The sequence below is a fragment of the Microcaecilia unicolor genome, chromosome 3 (genome assembly GCF_901765095.1).
Source record: "Microcaecilia unicolor chromosome 3, aMicUni1.1, whole genome shotgun sequence".
Taxonomy (NCBI): domain Eukaryota; kingdom Metazoa; phylum Chordata; class Amphibia; order Gymnophiona; family Siphonopidae; genus Microcaecilia; species Microcaecilia unicolor.
In genome coordinates, this window is record NC_044033.1 from 155,537,015 (window position 1) to 155,560,729 (window position 23,715).

General features: G+C 43.2%; 1 protein-coding gene across 1 annotated transcript in view; it reads right to left on the minus strand.

Annotated features, from left to right (window-relative positions):
• BIRC6 (baculoviral IAP repeat containing 6) overlaps positions 1 to 23,715 on the minus strand; it is a 965,314-nt gene that overhangs the window by 599,920 nt on the left and 341,679 nt on the right. Inside the window, 3 exon segments of the mRNA XM_030196513.1 lie at positions 5,516 to 5,653; positions 8,017 to 8,150; positions 10,594 to 10,813. Of these exon segments, the coding sequence (XP_030052373.1) occupies positions 5,516 to 5,653; positions 8,017 to 8,150; positions 10,594 to 10,813 (492 nt within the window).

Genomic DNA, 23,715 nt, shown 5'->3' on the forward strand with positions numbered 1-23,715 from the left:
ATGCAGTCGCCCGATGCCTCGGCGCCGATGCAGAGGTCCGATGCCTCGATGCAGTCGATGGAGCGGCAGCCAAGGAAGATGGTCCGGACGCTGACGACGTCGATGCACTCGATGCCTCCGGTGCCGATGAAGAGCCCGAGAACAAAACGTTCCACTGGGCTAATCTCGCTACCTGAGTCCGCCTTTGTAACAGGGAACACAGACTGCAGTTCTGAGGGCGGTGCTGGGCCCCTAGACACTGAAGACACGCAGAGTGCCTATCAGTGAGCGAGATTACCCGGGCGCACTGGGTGCACTTCTTGAAGCCGCTGGAAGGCTTCGATGTCATGGGCGGAAAAATCACGCCGGCGAAATCAAAAGCCGAAATGGCGAAAATTGAAGCACCAAAATTTAGAGGGAGAAAAATCTCGACCGAGGCCAAAAGAGGCCTACCCCGACAACGAAAGAAAACTTACGGGGCAAAAACTGAGAAATACGAGAAGGGCAGAAAATCCGAAAGGGTCTTCCGGAACACTACCGGAGCGCTTCCCGAACTTTTTCAAGGAAAAAACAGCAAAAAAACACGTCGAAAAGGACGCGCGAGGTCGACTCTCTGGGGCACGAACGGCGTAACACGACCGTACCGAGCGCGGACGAAAGAAGACTGGCCGGCTCGAGCCGGTTTCGGGCGGGAAGACGGCCGCGCATGTGCGGTGCGCATGGGCACGCGAGGACTAGCAAAGGCCTTTGCTAGTAAACTTTCCGATGGAGGGGGCTGCCGAGGACGTCAACCCATCAGTGAGAACAAGCAGCCTGCTTGTCCTCGGAGAAAATATGCTCCCTAGTCCACAAAATCATACACAGAGACGCACCAGCCTACATGTCAGATCTGATAGACCTACCACCCAGAAATGTCAAAAGATCAACCCACACATTCCTGAATCTACACTTCCCTAACTGCAAAGGTCTAAAATACAAACTACCTACTTTACCTACTTGAGCACAGAGTTATGGAATGCGTTGCCGCGCAACATAAAAACGATTCACGAACTAATGGACTTCCGCAAACTACTGAAGACCCATCTCTTTAACAAAGCATACCACAAAGATTAACCAATGTGAATATACACAACTCCTTCCCATATATTCAGAACTGTCTTATAGTAGTTGTTTATAATACTACTATCATGTTTTCTCACTATCATGTTACCCAAGATCCTTCTGTAATACTTAATGTCTATTTTCTAATATATGACCACCATTCATGACGTATCGTACGCCACATTGAGCCTGCAAAGAGATGGGAAAATGTGGGATACAAATGCAATAAATAAATAAATATTTTAAAAAAGGTGGAAGGAAGGGCAAAATGGTAGAGGCTATTAAAAAGAACAAAATTACAGAGCACATTCAAAAGCATTGATTAATGAGACAAAGCCAACATGGATTTAGTCAAGGGAAATCTTGCCTCACCGGTCGATAATGTTTATCTGATGTTTTACTATGTGTTTTTGCCTCCAACGCAATCTTTTTTTTCGAAGTCCCTCTTAGCTTTCCTTATCAGCGCTTTGCATTTGACTTGACATTCCTTATGCCGTTTCTTATTATTTTCAGTCGGTTCCTTCTTCCATTTTCTGAAGGATTTTCTTTTAGCTCTAATAGCTTCCCTCACCTCACTATTTAACCACGCCGGCTGTCGTTTTGTCTTCCGTCCTCCTTTTTTAATACGCGGAGTATGTTTGGCCTGGGCTTCCAGGATGGTGTTTTTGAACAACATCCATGCCTGATATAAATTTTTGACCCTCGCAGTCACTCCTCTAAGTTTTCTTTTTACCATTCTTCTCATTTTATCATAGTCTCTTTTTTTAAAGTTAAACGCTAATGTATTTGATTTCCTATGTATACTTACTTCAAAGCTAATATCAAATCCAATCATATTATGATCACTTATCAAGCGGCCCCAGCACCATTACCTCCCGCACCAACCAGATCATGCGCACCACTAAGGACTAGGTCTAGAATTTTTCCTTCTCTCGTTGGTTCCTGTACCAGCTGCTCCATAAAGCAGTCCTTGATTTCATCAAGGAATTTTACCTCCCTAGCGTGTCCCGATGTTACATTTGCCCAGTCAATATCGGGGTAATTGAAATCACCCATTATTATTGTGTTGCCCAGTTTGTTTGCGCCCCTAATTTCCTTTAACATTTCTGCATCCGTCTGTTCATCCTGGTCAGGCGGACGGTAGTACACTCCTATCATTATCCTTTCCCCCTTTACACATGGAATTTCAATCCACAGTGATTCCAAGAAGTGTTTTGTTTCCTGCAGAATTTTCAATCAATTTGATTCAAGGCTCTCGTTAATATACAATGCTACCCCTCCACCAATTCGATCCACCCTATCACTACGATATAATTTGTACCCTGATATGACTGTCCCACTGGTTAGCCTCCTTCCACCAGGTCTCAGAGATGCCTAATATATCTAATTTTTCATTTAGTGCAATATATTCTAACTCTCCCATCTTATTTCTTAGGCTCCTGGCATTCACATATAGACATTTCAAACTATGTTTGTTGCTCCTATTTACATCATGCTTAGGACTTGACAGTACTAATTTGCAATCTTTTGTCTGATTTTTATTTAGGGATACGTGATCTACTACTGTCTCTTTTGCAACCTCATTATCAGGATACCCTATCTTCCCTGTTTTGGTGATATCTTTGAAAGATACTTTATCCCGAACCATGCGCTTTTGAGCAACTGTCGGCCTTCCCCCCATTTCTAATTTAACTAGTTTGTGTAACTTCCTAAAAGAAAAGTCCATAAGCCATTAAGATGGGAAAATCCACTGCATGTTCTAGCAGCAGCAGCAGCATAAAATCTGTATTGCTGTTCTGGGATCTTGCCAGCTTCTTGCAACCTGGACTGGCCTCTGCTGGAAACAGGATATGGGCTTGATGGACCTTCAGATTGACCCAGTATGGCAATGCTTATGTTCTGGATGCTACACAGTGTTCTAGAAATTACAGAAGCCATTGGCACCATACTGTGCATGGGTGAGCACTTTCCCGCCTGATTCAATCACACAGTACTAGCAATTTAGGAAAAAAGCGCAAGAAATGCAACTCCTAGTGGAGGTGGGGGGGGGGGGGGAGGGAGGGAGTATGTTGGAATGTGTGTTCTGCTGTCCTTGGAGAACACTAGCTACTGGTGAGTAACTTCACTTTTTCTGAAAACAAGCAGGATACTGCTTAGCACATATGGGAATCCCTGTCTACCAGGCTCAACAAAAACAGCAAACAATGGACCACAGGGAACTGCACCACAAAAGGCTAACTGGGAACCAAATTAAACTAGAACTAATACACAATTCTGTTGCATTGGTACAGCCTGGAAAAGAATAAAAATGAGCCTAAGAGGGTGGAGTTGGAGTTTAGACACAAAACAAATTCTGTAGAACTGTTTGACTGAACCAACTGTCACCTCAGGAATCCTGCTCAAGACAGTAGTGATATGTGAATATGTGGCCCGAAAACCATGTTACAGCTTTGCAAATCTCCTCAATGAAAGCTGATCTCAAATGCGCTACCAAAGCTCTGATATTGTGAGCCATGACATGATCCTAAAGAGTCAGCCAAGCCTGGGCATATGTAAAAGTGAAGCAATCTACTAGCCAAATGGATAAAGTGTGCTTACTAATGGCTTCCCCAATCACTGATTACACTGTGTGTGTGCTGGGGGGAGCTGAGCTGCAACCCATGAAGAACTGTGCCACCAGCTTAGTTCCTGTCAGCCTGTTAAGGCTTGAGACTCCACCCCCTGATGTCATTGAGCAGGACATTAAGTTCCAGAAGTAGCCCGATGAAGGCTCTAGAGGGATAATGCGGTATTATCTTTGCCGTTGCAGAGGGTAGGTTCTCATGGTGTTTGTGGTGGGGATATGCAGAGTTTACAGGTTATTTTAATCAATGTGCGGTCTGTGCAAAATAAGATTCATGTCATGTATGATTTTGATGACAGATTTTTGGCTTGATGTTTTATGTCTCACAGAGCTGGTTACCGGATTCTGATTCAGCAATCATCTCTCAGTTAACGCCTCCTTCATATGCCACTATTTCTTGTCCTCAGGAGGGCAGAGGTAGGGGGTGATAGTGGTATTTAAAGAGTCTATGCAATTGCGAGTAACAGTTTTATTATAGGTTCCTCTATTGAACCTTTGTTTTTAAAATCTGCTTCTGTAAATTTTCTTTTGTTGTATTGTCCTCATGGTATTTTGTATCAGGATTTCTCTCTTCTTTTTTTTTTTTTTTAATTGAAGCTGGTAGTACCTTGGATCTGCTGACTGAAAATACTGTGATTTTAGAAGATTTCAATTTGCATATTGATATGAGAGGTTCTGATTTGGTTGTTCAAGGTTTTATTTTTGATGTCTTGTTTAGGTTGGTAGAAGGTGATGTTGGCGCCAACCCATGTTGACGGCCGAGTATTGGAATTGGTGTTCCTTAATGTTGGGAATAGAATGCATTTGTATTGTGATACTGTGGTTTCTGCTGTGCCTTGGACAGATCATGTTTACTCTCTTTTACTTTGCTGTTGCAAAACTAAGTGTGCCTAGTTGAATTATGGCTGTGGCAACTAAGTGGTTGAAGTTTGAGCTACAGGATTTTTGTGCGGCTTGGCTTCCTACATTGCAGGAACTTCATACGTTGAGAAGAATGTCTGTTGGTGAGGCAGTGGCTAAGTGGCATGGTGCACTGGTTTGTGCCCTGGATCAAGTTGCACCTACCCGTGTTTGTGTTGTTAAGCGTGGGAAGTGTCATCTTTGGTATACCCTTGAGTTGTGGGAGCATCAGACGATGTCACCCATGTGTGTTAAGTAGAATCCTGCTTGTCCTCAGAGAAATGAGAGCTACACAGCAGGAAGTTATTCATGGTGAATGGCTCTGGCATATAAATGGCACTTAAATTTGAGAATGGCCAACTCAGAGTGGGAGAGGTGATGCTACTGGAGATTTTACGGAGGCTCAGCCTTAGACTTCTCTCTAATTTTTGTCTTCTCATGCTTAATTAATTCTGAATATCCTAATATCGGTGTCAATATTCAGCTAAGTCTAATGGAGGTCCAAAACATTGTTGTAGGGGAAGGGTTAGCTTAATTCTTTGTAGATTTACGATTAAACAGTCATTGAATATTTTCTAAACACAATTTATATCTGTCTTCAGCTAATAAGATTTAGACATGAATCTAGATTTGCTTTTTCTATAGACATAGGCGACTTCACAGGGACAGTAATACAAAAACCCAGAACAGCGTTCTCAAAGTACTTTTATGTTTTAGTCTACTGACAAAAACTAGACACGTGTACTACACATTTTCATACATCACTCAAATTGTGTCAGTACAATTACATATCCTGCTGCTATGTTTAATGGATTGCCTCAGAAAAATAAATTACAAAACACTGCACCAATGGACGTGTACGCTTTCCCTCACTTTTTCCAATTCCTAGTTACAGAAATACTGTTTGTATACCTGCTACAAACCGCTCCCTTTCTTTTCCATTCAGCGGTTTCTTAGTAGCTGCTGCTTCATCTTCAACAGTTGCCACGTAGTCCAGGAGTCGAGACACCAACATGACAACCCAGCTGATCATAGGAATGTCCAGCACCCCTATGGAAACACACAGATTTCCAGGTGTTACCATTGCTCATTTATGCAGTCTTTGTATAAACACATCCAATATATGCCTTCTGTACTTGAACACAACTGACATTCCCAGTACCACTCATGTTTAAATTAGCTACACACTGATAACAGAAAAAAAGTACATATTTTGCCCTCCATATAAATACAACAAATTGACTTATCTGCAGTCATTCCTTCCATTAAATATTTTCAAAATCATATCTATATAGCAGAACGTCAACATGTACCACCACTGCCACTACCTACTTTTCCTGAAAGTCAGCACTGGCACAGGCTACCTTGCTTTCAAAGGCATCCTGTATGTCATTAATGGCCAATTAACTATTTTTTCACTGCTTGTAGGCGACTGTGCCTCTCTGCAGAAAGTGGAACAGCAATTTCTAGGTGTGAAAAAAAAAGTTAAAAATATGCTTCCCCCATTTCCAGGTCCCTCTTTGCTTTAACTGAAAAGGAGAGAAAGACCCAAGACGTTTCCTAAAAATAAAAAGGAATTACCTTCAGAAGTTTTTTGTATTACGTCAGTGGTTTTGCTAACATTTCTGCTGGAATAATCATGCCATCTTGACCACAGTCAACTACTGCACATAGTATGAGGTTCCATAATGCCAAACAACAAAGGCTATCCCTTATTTGAATACCTCTTTTAACAAATGTGAGATCAAAGCAAGTTACAATCAGGTATAGTACATACTACTACTACTTAACATTTCTAGAGCGCTACTAGGGTTACGAAGCGCTGTACAATTTAACAAACATACGGTTCTTAGAGTGTAAGCTCGCTGGGGACAAGGAAGTATCAACTAAACATTTTTCTCATAGGTCTAAAATTGGAGAAAACCTTTAGAAAACAAGCCCCCAAATATATACCTGAAGCAGTCAAAGATAAAATGATGTGCCCAAGGTTAACAAGCAGCATCAGTGCGAGAAATACGATTTAATCACTACCTTCCCTGGTTCTCAGATTGCATGCTCTAACTAGGGCTGTGCCAGATACTTATATTCCATTTGATCCAGCCCCAAATTTGGTATTCATGTTCAGCCGAATAATATTTTTCATTATTCATAATCGTACGAATAGTAAAACATGCTATTCATTACAGCTCTAGTTCTAACCCAATGCTTCCCAAATGTTTATCCAATTTAATCCATTTCAAAAATTCACATGACCCAAGATAATGATATAAAACATTAGCCAGCAGAGGGCAATCAAAACTGGGGGTTTCAGTTTTGGCCAAAACCTAATCTGTGGCTGAAATGTCACTCAGTTACAGCTGAAACCAAAAGTGTCAGTCCCCGCCCTCCCCAACCATCACCCACCCACCACCTGTAAGACCTCCACAGGCCTACCTCAGAATCTCTCGTAGTCTAGTGGCCTTGTCAGGGCAAGAGTGATCCCCAGTTGCTCCTGCTCATGCCAGCTCCAACCTCAAAATGGCTGCTGTGACTTCCCAAGGGCAATCTTGTGAAGATGCTGTGAAGTTGCAACAGCCATTTTGACTGCAAAGCTGGCATGGGCAGAAGCAATAGGGTCACTCTTGTCCTGACAATGCCATTAGACCACCAGGGCTTCTAAGATAGGCCTAGAAAGCAGTTATCAGCGTGTACTCACAGATTCCCAGTACACTGTATGGGTTTCCCAGTTTAACAAGAAGCCCATGCAGGAGAAGAGAGCAGGGCCTGTAAAGGTTTACATTTACAAAGACACAGGCCCCAATGCTGACTTTCTCTACTAGGCATAGGTCTAACTTGAAGTCCAGAGAGAGAGAGGAAAAAAAAACACTGATACCATTTACTGATCCACACTTTGGGAGTAACTGTTCTAACCACTAGCCTACCCCTTCCCCTCTTACGTGGTACTATTGCTAAAGAACTAATATCATGGAACTGTAGAGGGAAAGATGACTAGTTAGCCTTTTTTTTTTTATTTAATTTTTATTCAAAACATTTGTAGAAAACAGAGCAATACAAAAATGAGAACAAAGAATAATCACATGTGAAAATACCAATAAAAGTCATACCATCACGCTTTGGCATAAGGCAGAACAACCACCTAGCACAGTCAAAGATGATCAAACCCTATATGACCTCTCACCCGCCTCCCTCCCCACCAAGAGGAATACAACAAAACTAAGCAACTGTTTGCAGTTGAAATTAATGACCATAAAATAATGTCAGTGACCCCCAATAACCTCCCGTCATACAAGAGGCGGCTCCAATACTTTGAGAAAGTTCAAAGTCAGCCTTTTTGATAAACACCATGATCAAAAATTCAATGGGAGAGCCCCTGAAGGAGAGGACATAAGTTACAATAATAAGCAAAACAATACCTTCAGTGTGTCTGTGCACAGGAAAGTGAGAATGCAGAGGTGACAGTAAGTTGTCCAAGAGATTAAGCAAACTTTCTAAAACTCCACTGTTACTAAGCGATCTTTGGCCAATACAAGATAACAACATGAAGACTCTGCACATAAAAAAAAGAAAAAATCTTTTAGCATGTTACACTGTTCAAGGAACTTTAAAAAATATTTGAAAAAGAGTAAGTCATACATGAAAACTATGTGCATCGTCAAGTTAAATTATATTTTTAAAAGTCCAGCTTAATTCTTAGTGAAAGTTCCATGCATTTAGAAGATCTTGCATAACTTCTGGACCTGAATTCTGCTTCTTAGGTTAATAGATCTTGGGCTGCTGCAGAGACAGCAGCTGGAGCTCCTCAGGAAGGTGGTATTCCTAACCATCTCTACTTACAGATGGAATTCAAGGTCACAAGTATGAGGCTGAGAAGTGAATTATGGTCTTGTATCACCTCGGACTATTGCTCTCAAGGATGGCTTTAAAGGTAGTGGAGGAAGAAAATGAGAAATGGGAGAAAATTAAGGATTACTAAGAATGAAGCTTTCAAGGTGTCAGTTTTAATTGGGGCAAATCTTTAAAAAGCCATTCTTAAGAAAACAATTTTCAAAGCCATTCCCAAAGATGAAAATTGGTTATTTTAAAAATGCTAATCCCATGTGCGGGTTAAACTGCCATTTTCAAAATGCATAAATAGCTGTAGACAATCAGTTATATTTATTTTGTAGTTACATCTGCTATTTTCTGCCAACTGTTTATAGGTTTAGAAGCTCTATTTTACCACCAAACATACACCAGTCCTTGCTCCACCCAACACCACATCCTTTTCTGGACAGATCAGCTTGGCCATTCTACATATAGAATGACAAAATATCTGTGGAACTGCTATGTCAATTCAAAAGAAAAGCATCTGTGCAGCTACATATTTTATCATCAATTGTATATTCATCTATTAGAATATATTCTGCCTGTGGGAAGTACTTCTAACGGGCCATGAAAATCACTAGCTAATAATATTTAACTCAAATTCTGTTTTCAGGATATTCTTTTAGGAAGAATGATCATAAGTTAAGCTATATGACTAGAAATTAAGAACAAAACAATTCTTTCAAAGCTAGTTTTCAGTATTTTTGTCATTGCAGTTTAATGCTAAGTAATGCTGTTACTATATTAGTCCACCAAGGCACAAAGCAATAAAGTTGTAGGTGATAGTATAATAGGGGAAAGGGGATGAGACTTGATATACCACCTTTCTGTACTTACAATCAAAGAGGTTTACATATATTCAAGTACTTATTTTGTACCTAGGGCAATGGAGGTTTAATTGACTTGCCCAGAGTCACAAGGAGCTGCAGTGGGAATCAAACCCGGTTCCCCAGATTCTCAGGCTTCTGCACTAACCATTAAGCTACTCCTCCACTAATAAAATGTTTATTGCTGCATTCAAATGTGCAGATTTTTGAATTTCTATATTTTCCTCTTACTTTAAATAAAAACAAGCCCCGTAACATTTGAAGAAGCTGGATGATATGCATTATTGCTTTCCAAAACTAAAATGATAATCAATGAAACATGAGACTGTCTACAAGTTTCACAAAGTACTTTAAAACTTACCAGGTACTTGTGAACTGGATTGGCCACGGTTGGAAACAAGATACTGGGCTTGATGGACCTTTGGTCTGCATCAGTATGGCTATGCTTATGCTCTTATGTTCAGTTACTAGCCCAATGGGCAGCAATATTGCATGTAGCCAAGTAGGGAACCCAGGTTTGATCTCTTGCCCCAACTCCTAACTTGGGCCAGCAAAGATTTTGGATGCTGCATTCATAGCTCCTAGGAAGAAGCTCAATCTTCACTGCAAGGGTAGGCAAAAATAATTCTTGAGTACCACAACTCAAGACAGGTTTTTCTGATTTCCACAATGACTGTCCATGAGATCTGTTTGAATGCATTACCTACAGTGTATGCAACTAGGTCTTGTGCTTATACTTTGCAATAATCATGAAACCTAGCTAAGTTGCCGCCTTCTTAAAGTTTGTTCACCCTGGTTCTAAAGCAACATTTATCAACTGGTCCAGGAGTATATTTGGGAAAGGTACTGGAATGAACAGAAGACTTCTCAAAGGTCTGGAGAGAGAAAGTGGTAAACAAATGGGAAGTCCTGGGTGGCTGTAACTGACTCACTGCACCACATCCTTATGTGATACATATTTTGCTTCAGCTAGAGGCTCAAAAGAAACAAGAGTAGTTCATGGGTAAACAATAACTTAAAACAATGAAAAGTATTTCTCTATTGTTCAACTATAAGAATGTCAACAATTGTGGTAATTTTGAGACTTTTAGGCCACCAGAGATCATTATTTACAAGTAAATACCTCTGCTACTTACAATTGTTTTACTTTACAAATTCTCACAACTGCCATTGTGAAATCATTTTTATACCACTGTCAAGCTGTGATATAGCATCCAACCCACCAATAAAATAAATTTGCTTTGACACATGGCTTAGATTAGCTTTCCACTTACCAGCAAGTGTGCCACACCAGCTTACCTGTCTTGTGGAAAAATGAGAAGTTGCTCCGAGTTATAGAGCTCTTGAAGAACATTGGAGAGAAACTGGCCCCACCAGCGCTCTCCACCACAAAGCTGAACAAGGAGAAGGCCCGTGTGCAATCGTATCTTTGGTGTCCCACTGATGCACAAGTGTTTGAAAAGCTCTTCACAAGCTTGTGCATGAAATGTATTTTGTAGGATTAAAGGAACAGAATGACCTTAAAAAATAGAACAAAAAAAAAAGGGTATTTTGAGGTATTTTCAAGCCAAAATGTCACAATAATTAACACACAGACTAAAAATGGTTTGCTTGTCAAATAAATGGGCTACTGCTATGAACCTGCCCCCTTCTAGTAAGAATACTCTGTAAATAATTATTATTTACAACTGATTGTCTTTCTGTAAAATTAGAACTTCAAAGGATATGCATTGGTGAGTCATGTGACCCATCACATATGCTCAATCCCTATGACTAAATCAGCAAGTGGGGCAGCATGGGGCTATTTTTAAAAGAAAAATCTGCAAAAGGAGAGCTGGGACTGAATGCATGCTGAATATATCAAAACTGATAGTAATTCTCCAAAGAAGGGTACCCCATACCTTCTGCTAGTGGGGGAGGGAAAAGGAAATATGAGAGGCAGTGTAATTGCTGAGCTTTGTTACATTTCTGAAAGGCTGGGTTTAGTCAAAGGGATTGAGCATATATGCTGGCTCAGAATGCTGCATTCTGTGAGCCTATGAAGGGCAATGAATTGTGAATTTTTGCCCAGGGAGACAGAAAAAAAGAGAAAAAAACATTTAGCACATTTGGCCCTCAGTGTGATATCAATTACAGGAATACCAGAGAGACATTCACAACACTTTTGTCATCTGTCAACCAACTAGTAAACAGATGCATGTGGTAAAGTCAAAATTTAGGAATACCACTCAAATTTTGCAGGCAATATTCTCGATAGGTGGATAAGTCTGCAAAAATGTAACGTAGTAGGTCAGATAAAAGATCTTACTAAACTCCGTGACAGTGCAAACTCAGAATCTGGAAAAAGCATCAAACTGTACTGTATGCCCTTTCGCAGGACTGTTAATGAAAACTAGTTTGTGCAAACTATGCAGCATTGTAAGAGTACACAAAGCTCAAATTCTCAGACGCTATCAAGTAACCTCCAATTACTTGAGACACTTGCAATGTGCTGAGCAGATCTGGCGGAGACCTAATTCTTCTGCCAATCTTCATCACCGGCATATCATCTACACCTTTACCACTCCCAACTTTCGCCTCTTCAGCATCATTATTCTTTAAATTTAATCAATAACTCATCCAAAGAAGCTGTTTTCCATTCTATCTCAACTTTCTTCGGTAGCCCCTATGTCATCCTTACCTTCTACCCTGTCTGTAACCAATTTTGCTTGTTATTTTCTCTTGAATGTTGTTGAGTCTCTTTGGACCTCCCCCCTTCCTTCAGTTTCCAAAGCGCCCCCCCCCCCCCCCCAATCATCCCCATGTTCTTCTCTCCTTCCCAGTTCTTCTGATCACTCCCTTTCACGCCCTCATTTTCCACCTAATCTCAGTTTAATTTAACCTCACTGACCACATTTATTAAATTATTTGATGCATCCAGGAAGACTACCTGCTCTTTGGACCTCATCTCAAGTGGCTCAGAATTCCCTCTCACGGCCTTACATAAGTACATAAGTAGTGCCATACTGGGTAAGACCAAAGGTCCATCTAGCCCAGCATCCTGTCACCGACAGTGGCCAATCCAGGTCAAGGGCACCTGGCACGCTCCCCAAACGTAAAAACATTCCAGACAAGTTATACCTAAAAATGCGGAATTTTTCCAAGTCCATTTAATAGCGGTCTATGGACTTGTCCTTTAGGAATCTATCTAACCCCTTTTTAAACTCCGTCAAGCTAACCGCCCGTACCACGTTCTCCGGCAACGAATTCCAGAGTCTAATTACACGTTGGGTGAAGAAAAATTTTCTCCGATTCGTTTTAAATTTACCACACTGTAGCTTCAACTCATGCCCTCTAGTCCTAGTATTTTTGGATAGCGTGAACAGTCGCTTCACATCCACCCGATCCATTCCACTCATTATTTTATACACTTCTATCATATCTCCCCTCAGCCGTCTCTTCTCCAAGCTGAAAAGCCCTAGCCTTCTCAGCCTCTCTTCGTAGGAAAGTCGTCCCATTCCCACTATCATTTTCGTCGCCCTTCGCTGTACCTTTTCCAATTCTACTATATCATCCTCTTTCACTGGCTATGGTTAACTGCAGCCTCTCATCAGGGTTGGTTCCTCCACCCTGGAAGATTGCAGTCATTTGGCCTATCTTAAAAGAAACCATCTTTAGATTCCTCAACTCTCTGAAACTGTCAGCCTATCTCTAATCTTCATTTTCTCTAAACTCACTGAGCTGTATTTTCACAGCTTCTGCAACACACTGAGGCATCAAATTTGCTGCACCCCACCTGGTCCTGTTCCCAGCTGGGTCACTCCACTGAAACAATAGTAGCTTCTCTTAACGACATTCATACTGCTTTTAATCGACGTGATGCTGTTTTTCTCCTCTCTTCGGCCTCGGCATTTAACTTTGTTAACCACTCACTCTTATTACCCAGATCATAGTCCATAGATATTTCAAGATCTCTACTTGTCTGGTTTTCTCCTTTCCTTGCCAACCGTTCCTTCAAGGTGTCTCTTTCCCTTTTCCAAATATACTCCAGGCTTGCTCTCCTGTGGTGTCCCCAAGGGCACGGTACTCTCCCCACTTGTCTTTAACCTTCTTCTTAGTTCCCTGGCCACCCTAATCCAAGAGACTGCAATCTGGTTTTACATTTATGCTGACGACTTTCTTCTTGTGTCTACCCAAAATCTTCATCACCAAGATATGACCCCATGACAATCTTGTTTAAATGGCATCGACAACTGGTTATCTTCTAATAGCTTAGAATCAAACCCTTCAAAATCCACTGCCCTCTGGATCACGGGTCACCATACTTACCCCTCTGCTGTCCTACCTTGCAAGGATCCTCTTAGACCTTGGTTCAGCCTTTGAAACAGTGAAATTATTTATCTGTAGACAGAATTCTCCTAGGACAGAAGCTTCATATTGTGTGGGTAGATGCTGATCCGTGTCATCCAGTCCAGCATTTATGATCAAGTATCCGAGGATCTGAAGGCGACGAAAACAGTGTGACAAGGCAGTGGCCGTAGCGAGAAGGTTGCTAGGCTGTATAGAGAGAGGTGTGACCAGCAAAAGAAAGGAAGTGTTGATGCTCCTGTACAAGTCATTGGTGAGGCCCCACCTGGAGTATTGTGTTCAGTTTTGGAGGCCGTACCTTGCTGTAAAAAAAATTGAAGCGGTGCAAAGAAAAGCTACGAGATTGGTATGGGATTTGCGTTCCAAGATGAATGAGGAGAGACTTGCTGACCTGAACATGTATACCCTGGAGGAAAGGAGGCACAGGGGTGATATGATACAGACGTTCAAATATTTGAAAGGTATTAATCCGCAAACAAATCTTTTCTGGAGATGGGAAGGCGGTAGAACAAGAGGACATGAAATGAGATTGAAGGGGGGCAGACTCAAAAAAGATGTCAAGAAGTATTTTTTCACAGAGAGAGTGGTGGATGCTTGGAATGTCCTCCCGCGGGAGGTGGTGATGAAAACAGTAACGGAATTCAAATATGCGTGGGATATACGTAAAGGAATCCTGTGCAGAAGGAATGGATCCTCAGGAGCTTAGCCGAAATTGGGTGGAGGAGCCGGTGGTGGGAGGAGGAACTGGTGGTTGGGAGGCGAAGATAGTGGTGGGCAGACTTATACGGTCTGTGCCAGAGCCGGTGGTGGGAGGCGGGGCTGGTGGTTGGGAGGAGGGGATAGTGCTGGGCAGACTTATACTGTCTGTGCCCTGAAAAAGACAGGTACAAATCAAGGTAAGGTATACACACATGAGTTTATCTTGTTGGGCAGACTGCATGGACCGTGCAGGTCTTTTTCTGCCGTCATCTACTATGTAAGTAAATAAAAACCCAGAGCTTTGCAAAGCGTGAGGTGCACTCTAGTGCGCATGCGCGAGTGCCTTCCCACTCCTCATGAGAACGCAGCCCTCTCAGTTTAATTTTAAAGCAAAAACAATGAAATAGATAACTCCAAGGGGAGGTGGGCAGGATTGTGAGAATATGAAGCCTGCTGTCCTCGGAGAATTTTCCGAGGACAGCTCTTATATTTTCACGTGTGTGGAATCTCTAGCATCCAGGCTCACCCATAACAACAAACACTGGTCAATTGGGCCTCACAATGGTGAAGACATGACACAGACTAACCTGAAACCATAAACAATCTGAATGAGAGTGCAGCCTGGGACACAATAAAATGGGCCTAGGGGGCGTGGAGTACTTCAGATGGCAGGAATTCAGTGGCTCAAAAAGAACTTTCATCAGCTAGATGAGAACGGCGTTGAGATCCCACGACACTGGTGGAGATTTAACAGGGGGCTTTGACAAAAGCAAACCTCTCATGAAGCGAACAAATAAAGACTGTCCAGAGACAGGCTTACCCTCTATATGTTGATAAGCACTAATTGCACTAAGGTGAACCCTTACAGACCAAACTCTGAAAAGTGTAGCAAGTACTCAAGCAGGATCTGTGTAGGACAAGTAAGAGGATCTAGGACCCTGCTTTCACACCAGATGGCAAACCTCTTCCAATTAAAAGAATAACATCTCTTAGTGGAATCTTTGCTAGAAGCCAGCAAGACTCGGGAGACATCCTCTGAAAGACCCAAGGAAGCGAATTCTCTCAACATCCAAGCTGTGAGAGCCAGAGACTGCAGGTTGGGATGTAGAAGCGATCCCTCATTCTATGTCGGAAAACACTCCAATCTCCACGGTTCTTTGGAAGATAATTCCAGAAGAAGAGGGAACCAAATCTGTCTCAACCGGTACAGTGCAATCAGAATCATGATTCTGTGGTCTTGCTTGAGTTTCAAAAACGTTTTTAAGAGGTATTGGAGGATAAGAATACAGGGGACCTGTTCCCCTATTGAGGAGAAAGGCATCCAACACTAGTCTGTCACGGGCCTGAAGCCTAGAACAGAACTGAGGGACCTTGTGGATAGACTGAGTGGCAAAAAGATCCATCGCGGGGGTGCCCCACGCTTGGAAGATCCTGTGGGCCATGCCCATTGAGAGAGACCACTCGTATGGTTGCATTATCCTGCTCCGTCTGTCAGCCAGGGTGTTTGCTCCCACCAGATAAGCGGCTTGAAGGAACAGGCCGAGCAGGTGAGCCCAATGCCACATCCGGGCAGCTTACTGACACAAAGGGTGTGATCCGGTGCCCCCCTGCTTGTTGATATAATACATTGCAAACTGATTGTCTGTTTGAGCGAGTGTAATTTGATGGGACAGCCAATCTCTGAAAGCCTTTAGAGCGTTCCAGAACACTCGAAGCTCCAGGAGGTTGATCTGAAAATTTGTTTCCTGGAGGGACAAAGTTCCTTGAGTGTGAAGCCCATCAACATGAGCTCCCCATCCCAGGAGAAATGCATCCATCATCAGCACTTTTTGTGGCTGAGAAATTTGGAATGGAAGTCCCAGAGTCAAATTGGATCAAATTGTCCACCAGTGAAGAGAGAGAACAAGCTCTTGGGACACTTGGATGACATCCTCCAGGTTTCCCATGGCTTGATACCACTGAGAAGCCAGGGTTCATTGAGCTGGTCTCATAAGAAAACGTGTCATGGGTGTAACGTACACTGTGAATGCCATGTGACCCAGCAATATCAACATCTGCCACGCTGTGACCTGCCAAGAGGCTCGAACCTTGGACACCAGCAAGATTGGACTGTCTGCTCTGGCCTCCAGGAGGTAGACTCGAATCTTCTGTGTGTCGAGCAGGGCTCCTATGAATTTTAATTTCTGAGCAGGGTGCAGATGGGACAGGGTTGTTTAAAACGAACCCTAGTACCTAGAGCACCCGAATAGTCATCCCCATGGATTCCTGAGCACTATCCTCTGAGGTGCTCTTCACCAGCCAATCATCGAGATATGGGAACACAAACTTCAAGTCCATGTAGCAATGATGAGACCCTGCAAGCTAACGCAAGGCCAAAAGGAAACGCGTGGTACTGAAAGTGATGTGCTCCCAGATAAAATCGAAGATACTTCCGGTGGGCAGAAAGTATCAGGTTATGAGATATGCATCCTTTAAGTTCAGAGAGCATAGCCAATTGTTTTCCTGAATCACTGGGAGAAGGGTGCCCAGGGAAATCATCCTGAACTTCTCTCGAACTAGAAATTTGTTCAGGGCCCTTAGGTCTAGGATGGGACGCATCCCCCGTCTTCTTTTGCACAAGGAAGTACCTGGCATAGAATCCCTGCCCTTCTTCCCCTGCTGGAACGGGTTTGACCGCATGGGCCTTCAGAAGGGCGGAGAGTTCCTTTGCAAGTACCTGCCTGTACTGAGAGATGAATGAAAGCTCTCAGTGGGCAATTTAGAGGTTTGGAATGCCAACTGAAGATGTATCCATGACAGACTATTTGAAGAACCCACTGGTTAGAGGTTATGAGAGGCCACCTTCGGTGAAAAAAATTTAACCCCCCTCCCCCCCCCCAACCGGCATGTTGTCTGGAACAGACACTTGTACTGCGGCTATGCTCTGCTGAAGCCAGTTAAAAACTCCTCCCTTGCTTTAACTGGGGAGCAGCAGCGGCCTTAGGCACATGCTGTTGACGAGAACAAGCGTGCTGGGGCTGAGTAGGCTGGTGAGCTGAAGGTGTGTACCTACACCTAGAGTAGTAGTAGGGACCACTCCCTGACTTGACAAAATACCTCCTAGATGAGGAGGTAGATGTAGGTGTCCGGTGGGAGAGAGAAGATATGGTATCAGTGTGTTTCTGGATCTGGGTCAGCAACCTTCTCAACCTTCTCTTCAAAAAGATTATCCCCCCGGCAAGGGGCACACACCAACTTCTGCTGAACAGAATGCTCCAAGTCAAAAACACGCAGCCAAGAGAGTCCGCGCATTGCTTTGAGCAGAGCTCCTGGATGCCACATCAAAAATGTCATAAGTGCCTCTGGCCAAGAACTTTCAACACACCTTCTGCTGCTTGACCAACTGGCAAAAAGCCTCGGCCTGCTCCAGAGGGAACGTATTGACCAAATCAGACAGAGCTGGTATGACTGAATGCAGGAGATGAGCATAGAGGCCTGGTACATCTATCTCCCAAAAGAATCCAGATTTTTAGCTTCTCTGCCTGGGGGAGCCAAGTACTCCTGGCTCTTTTGAGAGCGGACTCCACAACCATGGAGTCATGAGGCAACTGAGGCCACACAAACCCAGGCTCACCCTGGATCCAGTACTGGGTGTCGATCTTCTTGGGGACAACAGGGACCAACAAAGGGGATGCCCAGTTCCTAATGAGGACTACCTTGACTACCTCATGGAGAGGAGTCATCACAGCCTCCTTAGGAGGAGAGGTATAGTCCAGGCCCTCGAGCATCTTGGTCCTGGGCTCATCCTCCACTTCTACAGGGAATGAAATAGAATCAGCCATTTCCCTCACAAAAGATGGGAAAGCGTGGCTCTTGGATGGAGACTGTCTCCTCTCAGGTGGTAGAGAGGGCTCAGAAGGGATCCCATAAGACACGTCGGAGGAAAAGTATCTGGGATCCTCCTCTGATTCCCATGAGCGCTCCCTCCTCGGTGTCTGATAAAATCTCTCTATGAGAAGACCGAGACCGAGCCAGCTCAATGCTGAGGAACTATGGCCTCGAGAGCAGCGTTGAGAGACTGTCTCCCGCCTCGACTCTTGTGAAGCTTCCTTCACCAACATCAGGGGCCCTCAGCTTGGATGGCAGTCGATACCGGTGCTGCAAGTGGTGCAGGTGTCGGAGGCAGCACCGCAGGCTGAGGGCCAGGCGGGGCCACAGCGAGAGGTATGGCAGGCGCAAACATCCCCGATACCATAGCACATCACTGCATGAGACCATCCAGCAGCTCAGGGAGCAAAGTCCAGATATCGGAAAAAGCTGGAGCATCGATTGAGGCACAGGTTGCAGAACCGCTGGGGCCGATTTGGGAGCAGGATCTCGGCTGCATCAGCACCTCCTGGATGGAGGGAGACCGGTCCTCCCGGCACTGATGCTTCTTGGGTGCCGTGTCCCTCAGAACACAGTTAACAGGGCTATGGCCGGGCCCAAGACACTGCAGACACCAAGAATGGGTGTCTTTTCCCGAGATGGTAGGGTTGCACCCGGTACAACGCTTGAAACCACTGGAAGTCTTCGTGGACATGGACGGGAAGACCTCGCTGGCTAAATCAAAATGCTCGATGATGCCTGAAAAGGAGGCAAAGGCACAAAAAAAGGAGTTCCTGACCGGAGTCAGGGCCTAAAGGCAGCCCACGTCGAAAAATAAAGAAAATTTAAACAGGGGTAAAAGAAACTAATAAAAATAAAGGGACTTTTTTTTTTTTTTTTTTTAAGAAACAAGGTTAAAGAGGTAAGAAAAAAGGCCAAAAGCACTCAAAAATCAAACATGTGAAGACACACTGAAAAAAAGCACACCTTCTCTTCACACAGAGAAAACGTAACTGAGAGGACCATGTTCTCACGGAGGGCGCAAAGAACTCGTGCAAGCCCAGTGGAGCGTGGCTCATGATTGACAAAGCTCTGGTTTTTTACTTGGATATAAATGCCGGACTGCACAATGCAGATCATTGTCTGAGAATATGAGAGCCTGCTTGTCCTTCAACCTTCATGTTTCCACTGCTGTGAAGTCTCTCTCTCCTTCCATTCTATCCACTCACTTTGTTTTTGGAAGGTAATGCCTGTGCAACACTCCTCTATTGTCTTGTTGCTTCTAAAATTCCTCCTTATAGGCCTGCACACACCATTAGTTCTTTGACCAAACATCATCTAACCATCCCCTCAGTTTAGTGCCCTAGGTTTGAATAACTCTCCATTCTACATTCTTCTATACTACTCCCTCTCTTTGGAGCTCTCTCCCTCCTCATATTAGGTCCCTACATTCGGTTTAGGACCCTAGCTTTCTGCAATGTACTTTAGGGTTGCTGGGGCTGGCACTTAATAGCAGGACTTCTCAGATCCCCTAGTCCTCCCCCCTCCCCTATCCTATTTTATATTGTAGTTCTTTTCCTTATATTTCTTATATTTTAATTTTTGTAAACTGCTTATTTTTGCACTGAAAGGCAGTTTATCAAGTATCCAATAAACTAAACTACAAATAGGTTGCCATCAGAGGTCTTCAGAAATAACTTCTTTAAACAGCTTCCCTACAAGTGAGAAAAACCCAGAGGAGCAACTAGCTTAACCATTGAAAAGTTAATTCACACAAAATATTAAATGATGCACACATCCAACTGGTTTCATCTTTGACATCACAGGCAGTAAGAGCCAACTGGATCTAGTTAACTGGAATCTATTTGTGATTCACGAACTCAGCTGTTAACCAGACATTCAGAGAAAACACTCTAAAAATCTTTTCTTTTTCATATTTATTATCCATTAAAATGCTGAATTGATGATCTCAAAGCCAGTCTGACCACTAGGTGGATTAGACATCCGCTTATGGTGGCACCAACAAGCATGCCTACAGAAGGTGGCATTGCAGCCTGTGCAGGGCCTTCAGTATCAGAACATGGGTCAAAGCCTGTTTGGGATTACTTTTCCAAGATGGCGCTGTGAATCGACGCACCTGTTTTTGCTCCTGGAGGCTGCTGTGTTTGTGAGTTTTCCTCAGTGCCTCTGTAGCCTCGTCAACAATGGGGAAGCGGAGGGGGAAGGTAAAGGAATATCCCTCGGTTCCTGTGACCTCCTCGACGATGAAACAAACAACCCTGCAATTTCCCAGGCAGCAACCGGGTCCTCAGGGAACTTCGACCCCCTCTGTAGCTCTCGGCCCTTCGGAGTCGATCGAGAGTGGAAACGGGGCTTCCCTGAGCCCTGTGGAGCGAATTGCACCTCCCCAGCCTGGAAGAGAGTTGCTGGCTGTTCAAACAGAGACAGACGCCGAAGTGGCTCAGCTGGTCCTGTCTGAGGGTGTGACTGCAGCAACGGAGATAGATTCTCAACTTCGGGAAACATTACTACAACAGGCTTCAAAGGTATTGCCTCAAGCTATTGTTTCCAAGTTAGCTCGTGCTGGCAGTCTAACTCAATCTCCTCCTGTGGCTAGTGGAGTGATTAGACCAGCAATTGTGACGCTGGAGTCACTATGGGATATGGTTTACAATAGCCAAACCTCTATGCAAACTACTTTAAAGCAGAATTCTTCTGATATTGAAGTTCTTTCTGAGGCTGCCCTGCTTCAAGCACAAGTGACTGCACAGCAAACCCAGAAATTGGAACATGTGGATATCAAAATTCAAGAAATGGGATCTATAGAAACAGCTCTGGTTAAAGACAATAATTTCCTACTTAAACGACTTGAATACCTGGAAAATCAAACTAAAAGACAACCTTAGGTTTCTTAATTTTCCCAAATCGAAGTTAATTTCTCCCTTGGAGATGGTTAAAAAATACTTGGTGGACATCCTGGGAATGGACAAGGACTCACTCCCTCCCATTACACGGGCTTATTACATCGGGAGTACTGGAGTGGTGGTAGGAAACCCCCCCCGTAATAGGGGAAGGAATGAATCTTACCTCATTCCTAGAAAGCTCATTAGAAATAGTTACTCAGAGGTTAACTCTGCTTGTCACTTTTGCGCTGGAGCCTGATAGGAATGCTGTACTACGGCTTTCGTTGAGACATTTAGAAAATCTGTTTTTGGGCTCAAAGGTCCGTATCTTTCCAGATCTCTCACGGCCTACACAGACGAGACGAAGGGCCTTTTTGGAACTTCGCCCCAAGGTTGTGGCATTGGGAGCAAATTTTGTCTTGCAATTTCCTTGTTTTTGTAATGTGATGCTTGAGGGTAAACATTTTCAGTTTGTGGATCCAAAACAGTTGAAAGAGTTTATTGATGCAAGAGTTGATATGAATATAGTAAACCTTCCCTAATCAGCAGGCTGGGGTCTGAACTAGAGGAAGCATCTATTGATTGTTAATTTTTGTATTTCTTTTTTTTTTTTTTTGAATTTCCTTAATCTTGGAATCAAATTTCTTTTAATTTGTGGACAAACGGGCTGTAAAGATATATACTTGTTATTTTTGTTTCCTAATGTTAAATAATGCCAATTGCATATTCACTTTAAGTGGTGATGTATTGGAAAATTTAAATAAATAATTTAAAAAAAAAAAAAAAGCCTGTTTGGTCCTGCCCACTTCAAATTTCCTATTTTGGAAGAGACAGGACCTGGTGGAACTTTAACATGACTAATATGGGGGCCTTAAGCACCAGTGCTTGCTCATTTGTGTAAGCACACTTAACTACAAAGAAAAGCCACACAGGAGCAGAGAGCAACAAACTTTCCAGCCTGGGAGAGAATGTTCAAAGGTTCCAGTCAAAAGAAACACTATGTCTATGTAAGCAGAATTTGAACTGGATATTCAGTGTGTAGTCTCTCAAAACAGCTCCCAACGCACAGCTGTCCATTGCTGCTGTGCACTGAGAGCTGTTCTGAGAGACTACAGATTGTTTATCCAGTGCAGTCTTTTATCCTGGAATCTATATTCATCTATTGCACTAGGTTCAAATTCTGTTTAAATAGAGTGTTTATGACACCTGAGGCAGGCAGCTGTGTCCGCCAAAACACGAACCCATGTTGGGTCATTTCTCTGGTGCCTTTAAATAAAGAACCCCAGGCTGGAAGTCAGTTTGTTGCCCTCTGCTCCTGTGTGGCTTTTGTTTGGTGCTCCACGGAGGGTTTGTCTTGCTTCTCCTTTATGGCACTTTAGCTCACTGACTGCAGCACCAGTGCCGCCCCAGAGGGGGTAAGGAAAGGAAGGGAGATGTTTAACCCTATAGGAGGATGTGGGAAAGGAGATGCTAGACACAGATGTAAGGAAAGGAAGTGGAGATGCTGAATTTTGAGGGGGGTAGAGAGGGGGGGGGGGGGATGCTAGAATATAGATTGATAGAGTAAAGAAGGAAGTTGCTGGCATGTGGGTGGGGGGCCACTGAGCTGCCCCAGGGAGGGGGGAAAGCAAGGTTGAAGGTTCACCTAGGGCATCAGATAAGCTTGGGCTAGCACTGGATGATCCATGGGAATGTCTCTCAATAAGGAATTCTCTGGTTTGCTTATTTCAGAAGTGTATGCATAGGTACCTGTTTTCTTAGCTATTTTACACCTCTTTTGTTAATAAATGAAACACAAGCATACATAAAAGCGACAAGTTTGCTTTTACCTAAGGCTTCTATACTTGGGCGTTGGCTCTATGTACTTTTGGAATATTACACAAAGACTAAAGGTTGATGATGTTTTACGGTTTTTAAATGTTTTCCCAGCAAGCCTTATGTAAAATCTGGCAAAAATCTCATTCCAAATGTTTGACTGCATTCAGAATATGAAAACAGTATTCTGAGAGTGCTCTATTTACAGCAGTGGCTCCCAATTCAGTCCAGGCGTACACCCAAGTCAGTCAGATTGTCAGGATATCCACAAAGAATATGCTTGAAATTGATTTGTATGCGCTGCTTCCATTATATGCAAATCTCTTTCATGCATATTCATTGTGGATATCTTGAAAGTCTGACTGGGAAGGGGGTACTCCAGGACTGACTTGGGTAACACCAATGTACAGCACTTCATCAAAGGAATGTATGTGCATGTACAGATAAATTCACTCAGCGCATGTTGCTTCTTTTCTGCTTAATTAATAATTTCCACATTTGCCTCTTCAAAACCTACTTTCACTGCACATCGACTAACAAGCTAGGTGATGAGTATTGCGGCTCACCACCATAAATGTGCCCTCTAAAAATAATTTAAAAATAAATTACGAAATAATAGTTTCCAAGCATGTTCCTAATCATTTTCCTACTGTCTTTTGCCAAGAACCTGGCAATTGGCACCTTTCCAACACTGCATGCAATTAAGGAGAGACAACTTTTTCAGACAGGTATTTTTTTCCCATCTAAGAATTATGACTGTATTTGCATTGCCATTTTATTTCCATTGCTTAATCACTGATAGAATGATCTC